This window comes from Hirundo rustica, chromosome 18, assembly GCF_015227805.2.
Source record: "Hirundo rustica isolate bHirRus1 chromosome 18, bHirRus1.pri.v3, whole genome shotgun sequence".
NCBI lineage: Eukaryota > Metazoa > Chordata > Aves > Passeriformes > Hirundinidae > Hirundo > Hirundo rustica.
The window spans coordinates 5,433,034-5,445,827 of record NC_053467.1 but is presented as its reverse complement, the minus strand read 5'-3'; the positions used below and the strand labels follow the sequence as shown (position 1 = coordinate 5,445,827).

Below are 12,794 nucleotides of genomic sequence, written 5' to 3'. Positions count from 1 at the left end.
TCTCCCAGAAATTATGTCAATATTAGAGTGACAGAGCTGTGAGGCAGCAGGCCCTGTGGGATGCTGAAGCGCAGCTGGCATGAGTTGTCACAGCTCCAGCAAAGCCAGAAAAGCTCTGGGGCTTTATGCCAGCTGAGACCTGCCCTCAAAAGGTCGATTCTGTTGCCCAAAGCCACAGGCTACACCTGGTACGAAGCTCAACAGTCTCATTCCCCAGTCCCTGCACTATCCATCAGACTGTGCCCGCCTCAATGCCACCACTCAGCAAGAGCAGCTAGTGATTACAGATGAGCCCATGGACTGGTTCCCCATCTATAGTTAGCAGAAACCTTTCTTTTTAGTGATGATTATTAAATAAATTACACTTTTTCCGAATCCCTAGACAACTTCTCATTCCCCACACTAAGAAATGGACAGCAGAAGGCAGAGGCTGGATGAACGATGATGCATGTGCACGTATGTGTGAGCACATATAATTGGCCCCAGTCCTGCTTTTAACAGTTTTGGATTTATTTCTGCCTCTCCCTACAGAGTAGTCCCATAAGAGATGCAGATCTCTCACTCAAAATGAGATGCAATTTAAACAAGACAAAACACCTTGGCAACTCTCTCGCTTGCCAGATCATGATTTACTGGAAGTGACTCAGGAACCACAAAGTAGCTTGTTTCCATATAGGGTCCATAATTAATTAGGTCCTAGACCTGTACTGTGATTGCATGAGCTCTGATAGGAAACATCTCCATTGTTAGCTGACTGCCACACAAAAGGCTGCTGCAGGGGACAGGCAGGAGGGAGAGGATAGGGACCTGCTTGTGCAGCTCGAGATAAAACACCAATAGCATGGAGGTGAGACTGAGGATATTCCTGCCTGGCAAGCATGTGGCTGTTTTGAAGGATAATCTCCCTGGTCCATGTCATGCAGTCTGCAGTGGGGAGCACATGCTGGCTCGCAACACCAACCCCTGTTCTGATAAGCCAGCTGAAACTGGGACAGGGACAGAGAACTCACTTGAAGCAGTTAGAAAATCCACAGCTCAGGGAAGAAAAGAACAATTATTTTAAACAACTCAACCTAAAACTACTTCTCACTTTCCAGATGTGAGCTCCATCTGCACAGGCAGGGCCCATGCACTCCTGGAACCCCTGCCACACTGCTCAGCATTTCCCAGGCCATGGTCCAGCTCCCTTGTTATAACCTAATGGTGATGAACCTCACACCAGTCCCTGTCTCCTTTTCTCTTAGCACTCTCCCAATGCCAGGGGATGCCACAGCTCCTTCTCTCCTATATGAAATACTGCACTTGTGTGCTACAGGTCTTTGCTGTGGACTCCTCCAGTTCACATGTGTCACCCATTTCCCTCCTCTGTGCACCTGCAGCTCCCTTCGGAGACAGTCTTGGGGAGTGGTAACTCTCAGCGGACATAGCAAGGAGTTAAAAGGAAGCATTTAGGATTTTAAGGGAGGTTCTCAGGGTGCCCTGTTTGGGGATAAGAAGGGTGATCTCCTGCTACATCAGCTGGCAGGGAGCCCTGCTCTCTTCTTGTAGCTGCAAGTTGGTGCATGGGAACTGAAAAAAAAAATGCCTTTAGGGAAAGAACTGCTGGGCAAACTGTTACAGTAAGGACTAGTAGGAAATGCTTAAAATAGGCAGAGAGCAGCCGAGACTCCAGTTTTAAGGTCTTACATTGAAAATCCACAAAAATGAACAGCCTGACACGCCTACATCAACAAAACAGGATTCTATATGATTGTGATATGAGCAGTCTTGGGTGATAAATCAGCAAGAGCCCAGTGCATCTCAGCCCCGATCTAAATAACCTATTGCTAAAATAAAAGAGCAGTAGAATGATTCTGCCCCTCTGACTGCTGGATGCTGATGCTGTGAGGGTCTAGTTTGAGGAATCCTTACACAGAGTATTAGAACAAAGAGGTTCCAAGAATTGAAATTACAGTGCTTGCATCAATTCAGTTTTTCTGGTGTCACAACAAAGCTGATACACAAAGGGAAGAGAAGAGTATGAAATGAACAGTTTCCCCATTCCATTCGCACCACACATACTTGCCTGTGGGGAACAGATGGAAGAAGTGAACATTGTGTTGAGAGAGGAAAAGTGTTTGAAGGTTTCTCAGGGAAGGAAACTGAGACAGATGTCATGCTATGTCATGTGTTAAAACCTTGATTGTGCTTTCAGAATGAGATATTGGATATATTGCAGGCCACGATCTGTGTTCTTGTGCTTTGAAAGGAGACTGGGTAGGGGCCAGGAGAGTTGCGGCATCTAATTCAAAGGATACTTAGGGGGTGTTGGCACCTTCCCATTTTAAAAAGAGAAAGAAAACAAGACTGAGTGCACAGTTGTGGCATCCAAGCCACTGGTGCTTGCTCCCTGAGGAACACAGGAAAACCTCAGAAACTCACAGCGCTGTGAGGCTCGATTTTGGGTCGTTCCATGGCAATGGTAATGCAGTTCAGGAAAATGATCACCAAGACGACGTGATCAAACATCTTGTGAGTGATGATTTTATTGCACATCAGACGGAATCTGTCAAGAGAGGGAAGAAAAAAAAAAAAAGAGTAGACACAGACTAGCTATTAATGCTCATCTGGCTGGGGAGACACACAGCAGCTCAACGCATAGCAGGGGAATTGAGCACTCTGCTTGCAAAGCAGATGAGCTCCAATCTCCCAATCCCTCCCTGGCAGAATTGCACACTGAGGGCAGATTGGGTTATGAACAGAAAGGGATCTGAGCTACAGACCTGAGCCACAAATTTCAAGCCTCGGGAATGTTCATAGGGGGCTTTGGTCACTTGGGGCTCTGGAACGGGGCAGGTTCTTCAAAGACTCAGATACGCCCCAGGTTTGGATCTGCCTTCTTACCTGGTTCCTGGAGATCAGGTTTAGCTTAAATAAAGGAAGAAATACTCCCAGTGAGCCCCTAAGGGTTGAACACACACAGAACAAAGGGACAGAAGCTATTTATTGTGACAGATGGCTGTACACTGACTCAGGATTTATAATACCGTATTACATTTCCCAAAGTCTGTTTCTGAAAATCTCTCTAATCTTTGTATGAATGAACCTGAATGCTGTCCAGGGCCCTCAGCTCCAACACAGGAAACCCTCGGGTGTGTGTCCAGAGGAATGCGTCGAACAGCACAGAGCTCAACTGGCTCCACATGGCCAGGTTTTGGGAAGGGCAGAGCCAGGGGCCTTCAAGAAAGGAGAGGGTGTTCTCTGAGAGAAAGGGAAGGGGGAGGACAGAGGAGTTCAGTTGAGAGGCAGGCTGAGCAGGTCAGGGAGTCCTTTGCTGTGCTGTAAGTGTGCGGTGGGGCAAAATCAGATTTTTCTGCTTGATGCTGCACGTCTCCCCCCTGCTCCAAGCTCATCACACACCACCAAGTGAAAAATTTGCAGAGCACTGGCATCACTCCCAAAGGAAATGAGGAACCTGATGAAGCTGCAGCCATGCCCTGGGCTATGAGCCTTGACTGGACACGCCTGTGCTCTCTGCAGCCAGCAACTGTTTGCTATTCAACCCTGACGTCATGCTGGGGCAGGGGAAGGGCTGGGAGTGTTGTGGACTGACATAGAGAGACCCATCTAGGATAAACAGGCTGATGAGCCATTGAAATGAGGGCATGCATCGTTACCATCCATCCTACCACACCACCACTGCCTGAGTGCCCTGGCTTACCTGGAGTGAGGGGCAAAGATGTAGATGGACCAGGAGTCCCTCTCTTTGCAGCAGGTGGGGAGCCGTGCCTGTACCCAGGCCTTCATGCGGTCCCTTTTGCTCTGGAGGGAATATGTACAGAGCAGGAGGAAAATACAGAACCATTAAAACAGCAACCCCCCCCAAAACTTCCACATTAAGGACTTGGTGCAGCTTTTAACTAAAAACTTATCTTCAAGTGCTCAGTGAAGCTGAAAAAAAATAATGTCCTTAAACAAGACCCTGCGGGGCAGGAGAAGGAGCTCTGGCAGACAGATGAGGGCTGTGCCAGCCCTGTGAGCTCACAGTGCTCGGTCTTGCTTCTTTCCCTGCATAGTAACTATGTCTGGCACACAGTTATCAAAGAGGACAAACATGATAAATAAAACCCTTGCCCAAAGGAATGATAACCCACACAATCCCTCCAAATACTCATCAGGTGCTTGCCTGAATCTTCTAAGGTATTTTGGGGAATTTTTGTGGGGTATTTTTGTTTGATTTTTTAAAACAAAATAGAATGCTTATGTCAGAAGTTATAAAGGGAGCAGAGGGAGGGATTCCTGCTGCTTGCTGGGCCAAGCATTATGTCCATACACCACTGGAAAGCTGAGAAAAATCACTTGAGGCCCAAGTTTTGGTCCAGGAACACAACAATGATCATCTGATTCTCATTCAGCATGAACAGATTAGATGGGAGATTATAAAGCCAGAAGGGAACACCATGCAGCCTGATCTGAATGAACATGGACCATCCAATTCCTGCAAATTAATTCCTACTTGAAACCACAGCACATCCTCAGCCATGCATACTTATGTTATAGACTGTCTGCAAGGTCATTTCAGGTCAGAAGGGCAGACTGCAAAAGCCTGAGCCAACTAGTCAACCAAAGACATCAAAAATTGGATGCCAAGAGAAAGCCTCATCCTGGCTGCTACAACTTCTGACTTAAGTTTATCACCTTCTCATCCACAGACCTTCAAAGGAAAATCGAGATCTTTAATCTCACTGGCAAAGCAGTGTACCCTGTGCATGGACAACCCTTAAAAGCCAGGCCAACATCTTGCTCACCACACCAGGGCTTCCTGAGCCCTTCCACATCAAAGCACTAGAAGATAAATGCACAGACTGGTGTATGCACTGTCACCAGAGTGCTTTGGAGATAAATAAAAACTAATTCTTGCTCTTTCATAAGTGTTATTTCTCTACTACCACCTGGGCTTGGATGGGCAGACCTGGAAATATAACTGTGAGCTTTTTGAAACTTCTAGGGGACACAGAAGGGTGTGAAGGACAGTGCAGGAACCATCCTCACACTCCAGGAGCACCTGTGCTCCAGGACTAAGGCACTTCTATTTATTTAATCTTGGAAACAGGATGGGAGGATTCATTTTGAGGCAAACTGTGAGTACTTGAAGTACTCTGGACTGTAAAAATGGGTTTTGTTAGTATGAATGTAGTTGAAGTACAGTTGAATGTAACTGAGTGGAGTGGAGGAAGTGCTTTCTCTTCCTACAGACACCCAGCCTGGGGTCTCATTAGTGATGGGGAATAATTGGTGTAGTGCCTGTCTTAATGAAATCCCTTGGTGACAACCTGAACCCTTCAGAAAATGAAAATCCCCTTGGGCAAATAAGAAAAATTTGAATAACAAAAAGAAAAGTTAGAGATTTCTAACCTGCTCCTTCAGCCATCCATCCTTCCCTTAACTTCTGCATGCACAGACCATGGACTGCACACCAGTGGGGTTTTGGTTGCCTTGGATGTTCTCACATCCCTTTTCCAGCTTCAGGCAAGGAGTCAGAACTGTTCCCTTCCCTGTACACTGTATTTAATAGGGCATGCATCCTTGGGGTTGTGTTATCTCTTCAAGCAGCCTGGTTAGTCTAATTATCCATAGATTTAACAAAGGTAGATAAATGGATAAAAATCATGTGTCTGCTCAAAGCTGTGGTGAGAGCAGCGATTGCTGCCCTAGCCTCTGGACATGGAGTAACAGCTACGACTCAGTCCAGTTCATTTCGTGAGCTGGAAGGTTTCCAGATGTATCTATTATTCAAAGCAGTTCTGGTATTTATCAAGGGGATTTGTAGTGAATAGTAATGCGTCAGCAGCACAGAATGCGTCTTTATATTCCTTTTGTCCAATTTTAATGCCAAAGATATTTTGGAGTTTGGCTAATTGTTGCAGCTTGCAGGTCATGGGCTAAATCAGATAACAGAGGCAAAAAGTTATCTTCCATCATGTCTCTCTATTCAGTGGGTTACAGTACAGGTGAGCACCAGGGCTCAACTGGGGCTGCAGCCCAGCTGCCCTAAGCAGGGCAAAGTACATCCCCAGAAACCTAAACTCAGAGGAATTACTCCATATTTCCACCAGTTCAGTTAATTTGAGCCAAAGGTAAGGTATTTGTGAAATAATCTCTGAGTGCTTCCAGCCTCAGGCCTATCCAAGGCTTTCCCAGCGAGGTTCAGGGAGGCTCCAAGTGCTGACAATGGGGCTGATTGCTGTTCAAGCCTGCATTGCGCTCTAAGTGAGATATCAATTATGTGGCCTAAATCATGTCTATTTGTTCATTAACCACACCTGGACAGGATGAATAAAGATGTGGGGGGAGAAGAAAATCAGTCTTTAATTCAGCTGCCAGTGACTTGGACAAAATGTCCCTGGGTAAGCCCATCCAAACCCCTCACCAGAGGCAGAAGGAGCCAGAAAGTGGGAAGATGCTGGGTGCTAACAGGCAGAATTGGGAATGGAGCCCCTCAATCTCACAGCAATGAAAGCTGCTCATAAATAGCGTCTTTTTAAATTATGATTTTTAGGAATTTCAGATATTAATGCACTTCTGAGGGGAGGATGAAGGCAGTTTGCAATAAAAGATGACTGATGCACTCCTCAGAGTAAGGGAGAGGCTTAGATTTATAAAAGATTTATTATAAGGATGGGGGAACTGCTGAAAAATGCCCTGTGAGCGGCAGAGGACCTCCAGGCAAGCTGGAAGCTGCACAGAGGCGCTCAGGATCTGATTATTTAATTTTAATATGCAACAGGGACAGGCTGAGAGGGTTTGTGAATGGCTGGACCCTACACCACAGAGAAAAAGTAGAATATGCAAAGGGAAAGGAGCTGCAATAGTAAAATGCAGTAAGGTTTGCGGGGGGGGGGAGGGGACACATTTGTTGCATATTCAATATTTCCCTTACTTTCTGCTGTGAGCACTGAGCAATTTGGCTAGAAAGTGACCAAAAGTGTCTAAAATACAGCAGTTGGAAACAACAAAGACGTGGCAGCAGGTCCCTCATCCCAGTCATGGCCACGAGAACACAAGAAAGCTGTGAATCAGTCTCTCTGTGAGAGACTCCTTGTCTGCAGTGATGCAATAAAGAACAGATTTCAGCTCCTGGTTTCCTAGTTCTGGGGAGAGAGGCTGTCAGGGGCCTGATTCTGGCCCCTCAGAGGGATGGAAATTCAGAATAAACTCATCAAAGGCAGTAGAGCTGCACTAATATAGGGGTAGCCTGGGAAATCCAGATGAAGCCTTTGCTCCTCCTTTAATTTCTGCACAGAGACAATCAAATCCAGGCAGCAAGGAGGAATGCAAAACTTTGATGCAGAAGAGCATATTTAGGATTACTTTGATCTGAGTAATAGTCAAGTTCTTCTCTTCTTTTCTTGACAGGGAGTTTTGTATTTCATTTTTTCCATTTAAAATGCAATTTTTTCCTCCCCTGACTTTGTCAAGGCTAATTTATGAACAAAGTTTCCCCCCAAATGTCAGGAGTGAGGCCCTGCAACCTGGGGGCTCATTTGGCTAATCTAAGCAATATTTTCTTATCTGTCTGGTTTAGTGATTTGCAGTGAAGACATATTTCAGAGCATGAGGAAAGGCACCAGCCAGCTGCAGGTATCCCACTTGTGGCTATCCCATGGGCTGGGACACAGTTTATTTCCTTTGTTCTGTCAATTCTATCCCTTGGCATTTGCTTCTGACCATTCCATGGGGGTGTATTGAGGTGATTACACCCTCCATGACCAGACCTCAGTACACAGAGGATGATATTTGGTTTATGCTAAAAGCAGGTGATAAAAATTAAAAATCTTATTCAACAATTCATTGTCAGCAATGGCTGTGAGAGGAGGGACACATCTCATCACACCACACCTAGTACAAGGGGGCCTGCTGGCATTTGATCCTTGGGGGGGAAAATGGAAGGGACTGGTGGGATGATTGGACCTGGTGAACTGGAAAAGTAGCAGATGCTGGAGCCTGAGAAAATTTTCCCTAACCAGCAATAAAGAGAATGGTCTCTTCAACACTTTTAATAGTGGGGACTTTTTCCAAAAATAATTACTGCTCCTTTTCTTAATAATTCAATTTATTTTATCAAAGTAAAAAAGCAGGTTAAGACAATGAGTAAAAATAGCAGGCTGAGAATCCATGTTGGAGATGTAATGGGATAATGGCTTTTTGCAAAGGCAGTTCACGGCTGAGTGCGCTTTGCCAGCACTAACTCTCCTCCTCCTCCTGTAAGGAACAGAAGACTCTGGAGTCAACACCGCCTTTTGCATCCCTTCACATGATCCCAATTCCATGTTCATTCAATAAACTCAGTGAAAAAGAGTAAAATCCTGTCTACTTTACAAAGAGAATAAAATCTGCATCTTTCCTGTTCTCAGAACAGCCCCTGCTACCATCAATGTCTCTACCCAAACTCCATCTGCTCCCCCAAGAGAAACAGTCACCCATGGGATGCCACTTCAGTCCATCACACTTTTAAATCTGGGAACAAAGCAAAATCAAAGAGATAAGCTGGGAAGAGCAGGAACCACTCCAAAACTTGCCCCAAAGCACATGTGACAGCCAGAACTGCGACACCCTTGTGCTCAACTCAAGCCTCACTCTGCCAGTCATGCAAACAACTTTGGAAAATTAGCCAGATTCCCTTTTTTTCCCGTTAAGATACAAACATCCATGTGAAACACCAGGAACCCTCACCCCTTCCCTGCACTTGCAGTCTTTTCAGCTTATATTTCCTAAATGACACTTTTCAGGCCTGTGAAAGAGATACATATCAGTGAAATGCCTCTTCAGATGGAAATTAATGCAGAGCCTCTGAAATTACCACCATCCCCATGGGACTAAGGCTGCCATGGGAATGGAGGACCAAGCTGTCCTCTTTCTTTGCCTGCAGAAGTTTTCAGCTGCTGGTGTGGGGGCAGAAAACTGAATAATAGTTGGAAAGCAGGGAGATTTACTTGTTTTGCTTTTAAAAAAACCAAACAAACCCACAAACAAACAAAAATCAAACACAAACAAACAAGAAACAAACCGGCCCCCCCCCCCCCCAAAAAACAACAACAACAAAAAAAACCACAACAAAAAAGCCCCAACAAAACAACAGAAAAGCATATATTTCCAATAGCCTTCACTCTGCATGATTTAGTAGAACTTGGGAAGTTTTGCCCTGATGTCTCCAACATAAGCCATCTGATACCGCACTGTAATACTTACTTGGATACCAATCCCATCTCTGAGAGCATCCACTGCCTAAAGACCTTCTGGGTGACTCTGGTCTGGTGGTGATGGTGAGACCTAATCCCTTTTTGAACCCACTTGTGCACTCCTGAGACGGTGACAAGCTTTGTATTGACAAGTCATAAAGCCCTAAATGAGCACATAGAACTTCCTTACCATATTGCCTTCATCATCGCCGTCATCACCATCCTGGTGGGGCTCATCCAGGTGGAGCTGGTGCAGCAGCAGACCCGGAGAGGTCCTCCCATTGCAGTCCTGGTGCTCGGAGAGAGACGTTCTGGTGCTGTGCATACTGCTGGTCCGGTACAGGGAAGGCACCTGCAGAGTATCCTGGAGGTCAAAGGACCCTTTCGTTTCCAGCGACTCCATGCGGTGAGGCAAAGAGCCATTGAAGCTGCTGGCCCGGCTGCAGTGCTCCTCATCCGAGCTGTCTCCTTCCTCAGAGCTCTCCTTCCCCTCCCCGGACAGGAGGGACCTGCGCTCGCTGCTCTGCCCCCGGCGCTTGAGGCTGGGGGCCCGGCCGATGCTGTTCCAGCTGGAGCGGCGGCTGTTCCAAGAGCTGCTGGCACGCCAGGGACTGTGCGGGGAGCTACGGGTGCTGGGCTGTGGGAAGGACAGGGACAGGGAGCGCATCAGATCTGTGCCACCTGCCCCAGGCCGGCGGGGGCGGCTGGATGGACGGACAGCCCCACGGACACACTGAACATCCACAGGGGAAGGTGATGCGAGTACCGGGGACTTGAGCTCGTAGGCGGCCACGGGGTCCACGGAGACACCGCTGGCCCGGCGGGACTCGTAGCCCTGCGCCGTGTCCCCGAACACGGCACTCTTGGGCATGGGCATGGGCGTGGCGGCTGTGTGGATGATGAGCGGCGGGGTCAGGCTCTTCTTCAACTCCGGGTGGTCGTTCAGGGCCGTCACTGGAAGACATAGGCGGGTTTTAGGTGTCACACATGAAGGGGGAACACCTACAGCCTGCTCGTGGGCAGGCAAAGCTGCTGGGCAGGGAGGGCTCTGCTGTGAGCATCAGGGCCAAAAAGTCCTTCTGAAGAACTGGGTCATTCAGCCCAGCAGGGCGGTGTCAGACAGCAATGGGATCAGGTGTTAATGGGATCGAGGTATCAATGGTAGAGGAGAGCATACCCAAAATGTCACCTGCTGCCCTTCAACCTCCAATCAACACCCACCAGCTCCAACCCTGGGAACTGCCTGCCCGCTCCCTCCATCCTCCTCCAAACTTCTCCAGCAGAGACACCCCACAAGCGCAGACCTCGGGCTTGATGGGGAAATTAACAGTTAGAATGCAATCATGTCTCTCCCTGCCTGCATCCCACAATCCCACCCCAAGCCTGCTGCAAAGTCAGGCATAACACAACTGGGACTACAGCATTCCCTCGAGGGTTTTTTTTTCCCTTTTGGACACACTGTTTTCACAGCAAAACAAGGTTTCTGTGGAAGGGCCTGTCCACCCAGGGTTATTACTCACAGGCTGGATTTGACAAGTTTTTCTTAAGTTCTCCCTCCTCTTCCAGACTGCGAGGGAAGAGATCCCCCTCAGAATCAGACTTGGAAGCATCACCCTAGAGCAAAACAGAAGGCTTCAGCAAGAAGGCTGAGGGGCCACAGTGCACGGACAACCCTCTGCAAATATGGATTCCCATGTCCAACACCACACCTTACAGATCCACTGAACTTGGTACCACAATGCAACATCACCTTCCACAAAATGACGCATGCACAGGTTTATACCACAGACTAATTAACCTCCGAACAGGAAGACGGACTGCCTCTGGCTCCAAACACGGTCCCAGAAAGAGGTCAGGAGAAAAACCAAACTATTGCCTAATTTTTGCTGCTGGAATTGCATATGTGGCAGATGTTAGGAAAGGACCAATATTGATGAGCAATTTGATAACAAAAGATGATCCCCCTAATCTCTCTGGATTTATACACCTAAAACTTCCTGGGTGTGGCTTTTTCTAGTGGTGCTTTGATGGAGCAATCCAGGGTTCAGAAAGGGTACAACAGACCCCGAATTTCCAATGTGACAAATGTGACATTTCCATGGATGCCCCATCAGCACAGAGAGGATCCAGGTGGCAACATCAACAGAACCCAACACCGACTGCCACAAGGGACCCTTTTGCTCCCAGCTGCCACACACAAGAGGAGCAGGAGTTTTGGGGATTTACGCTGGATCATTTGAGGGGGTTTAAATTCTGCTGTATCATTTCAAACGTCGGTGGTTGAGCAAGGCTTGCCTGCTCTGACAGGTGCCCATCCTCAGGCAGAGGAAGATGATGTTGACCATTGTTCTCTGTGTGGTGCCTGAGTTCTTGCTTGGTCTTGTGGCACAGACCCTGATTCTGTCCATTGGCACTGCAGAAAGGTGCTTAGGGTGTGGTATAGTCAGGATACACCTAAGAGGGGCAGAGGTGCTCGCCAGAATGATCGATACCCATCCAAAAAGAGGAGGATTCATGGCTGAAACCACTGCTCTGGCAAAGGGCACCAAGCCCTGTCACAATGGAGAAGAGGTGGGAAAGGGGGGAAGATGCTGGGATGAGAAAAGCCAAGCAGATCCTCACTTTAGCAGTGAGAGCCCAGGAGCCCCAGAAAACCCCACCAAGGCTAAGCTGCGTCCACAGGAGCCCTGCTGAGGTTTGGTGCTAGGGTACCCATTGATTGTAAAATCTCAGAAGGACCCCAGCATGGGATAGGAGGAAGAGAAGAGTCCAACACAGGTGAGTGTCCCACACCTCATTATTATGCAAAACCTCAGAGGGACAAGCCCCAAGACTCCCCCCAATTAAGTGCTGGCTCACTAAACTATTAAAGATATTTTTTCCCGGGAGGCTGGACACTCAGAGATATTTTTAAGGCAAAAGAGAGTGTGGCATGAAGTGTTGACTCAAAATTTCCCCTCCTGAGGTTTCAGGACTTCTGTGCTTTTCAGGGAAGCTCCTCCCGCAGGATGCAGTCTGAGAAGGTCAGGAATACACCTTTCAAGGGGAAGCAGTAAAGTCAGGCTGGCCTGAGCTTTGCTGGAGTCAGATCCAGTCTCTGTGTGAACAGGGGCTCCAGCTGGCTCCGGGTACGCTCCCCACAGAGGCTCCCAGCTCAGCCTGTCAGTGGGCCTGCCAGGAATTACTCATTCTCCCTAATGGGTTATTAAAAAGAAATAAATACTGGGAAGAATTTTAAGTGATTTGTATTCCTGGAGTGCTCTTCTACAGCCCTAAGGAAAGTTTTAAGGGAGCACAATGAGACGTGTGCCAAGAGGGAAAAGCAGAGCTATGTGGGGACTTCCCACCCCCTTCCCCAGCACCAAACCCCATGTCTGGAGGGCAGTGAGCATCCCCTCCCAAACACCACGTGCCAGACTCAGGACGGTGCAGGCAAACATCTCGCAGCCAGTGCTGCTGCCCGTTACCTGTTCTTGCACTCCCAGTTTGCCTTTCTGGATAGAAAAGGGGTTATGAGAGAACAGGGAGTTAAAATCCTTTTGGGAAATAAGGGTATGTCAAGTTGGACCAGGCAGT

General features: G+C 47.7%; 1 protein-coding gene across 16 annotated transcripts in view; it reads right to left on the bottom strand.

The window, feature by feature from the left end:
* CACNA1G (calcium voltage-gated channel subunit alpha1 G) overlaps positions 1-12,794 on the bottom strand; it is a 142,555-nt gene that overhangs the window by 43,415 nt on the left and 86,346 nt on the right. For all 16 annotated transcript variants that reach the window (XM_040081343.2, XM_040081353.2, XM_040081354.2 and 13 more), the window contains 5 exons: positions 10,739-10,832; positions 9,985-10,172; positions 9,409-9,855; positions 3,701-3,801; positions 2,422-2,545 (listed from right to left, as the gene is read on the bottom strand). In XM_040081343.2, the coding sequence (XP_039937277.1) occupies positions 2,422-2,545; positions 3,701-3,801; positions 9,409-9,855; positions 9,985-10,172; positions 10,739-10,832 (954 nt within the window). The remainder of the gene's footprint in view (positions 1-2,421; positions 2,546-3,700; positions 3,802-9,408; positions 9,856-9,984; positions 10,173-10,738; positions 10,833-12,794) is intronic.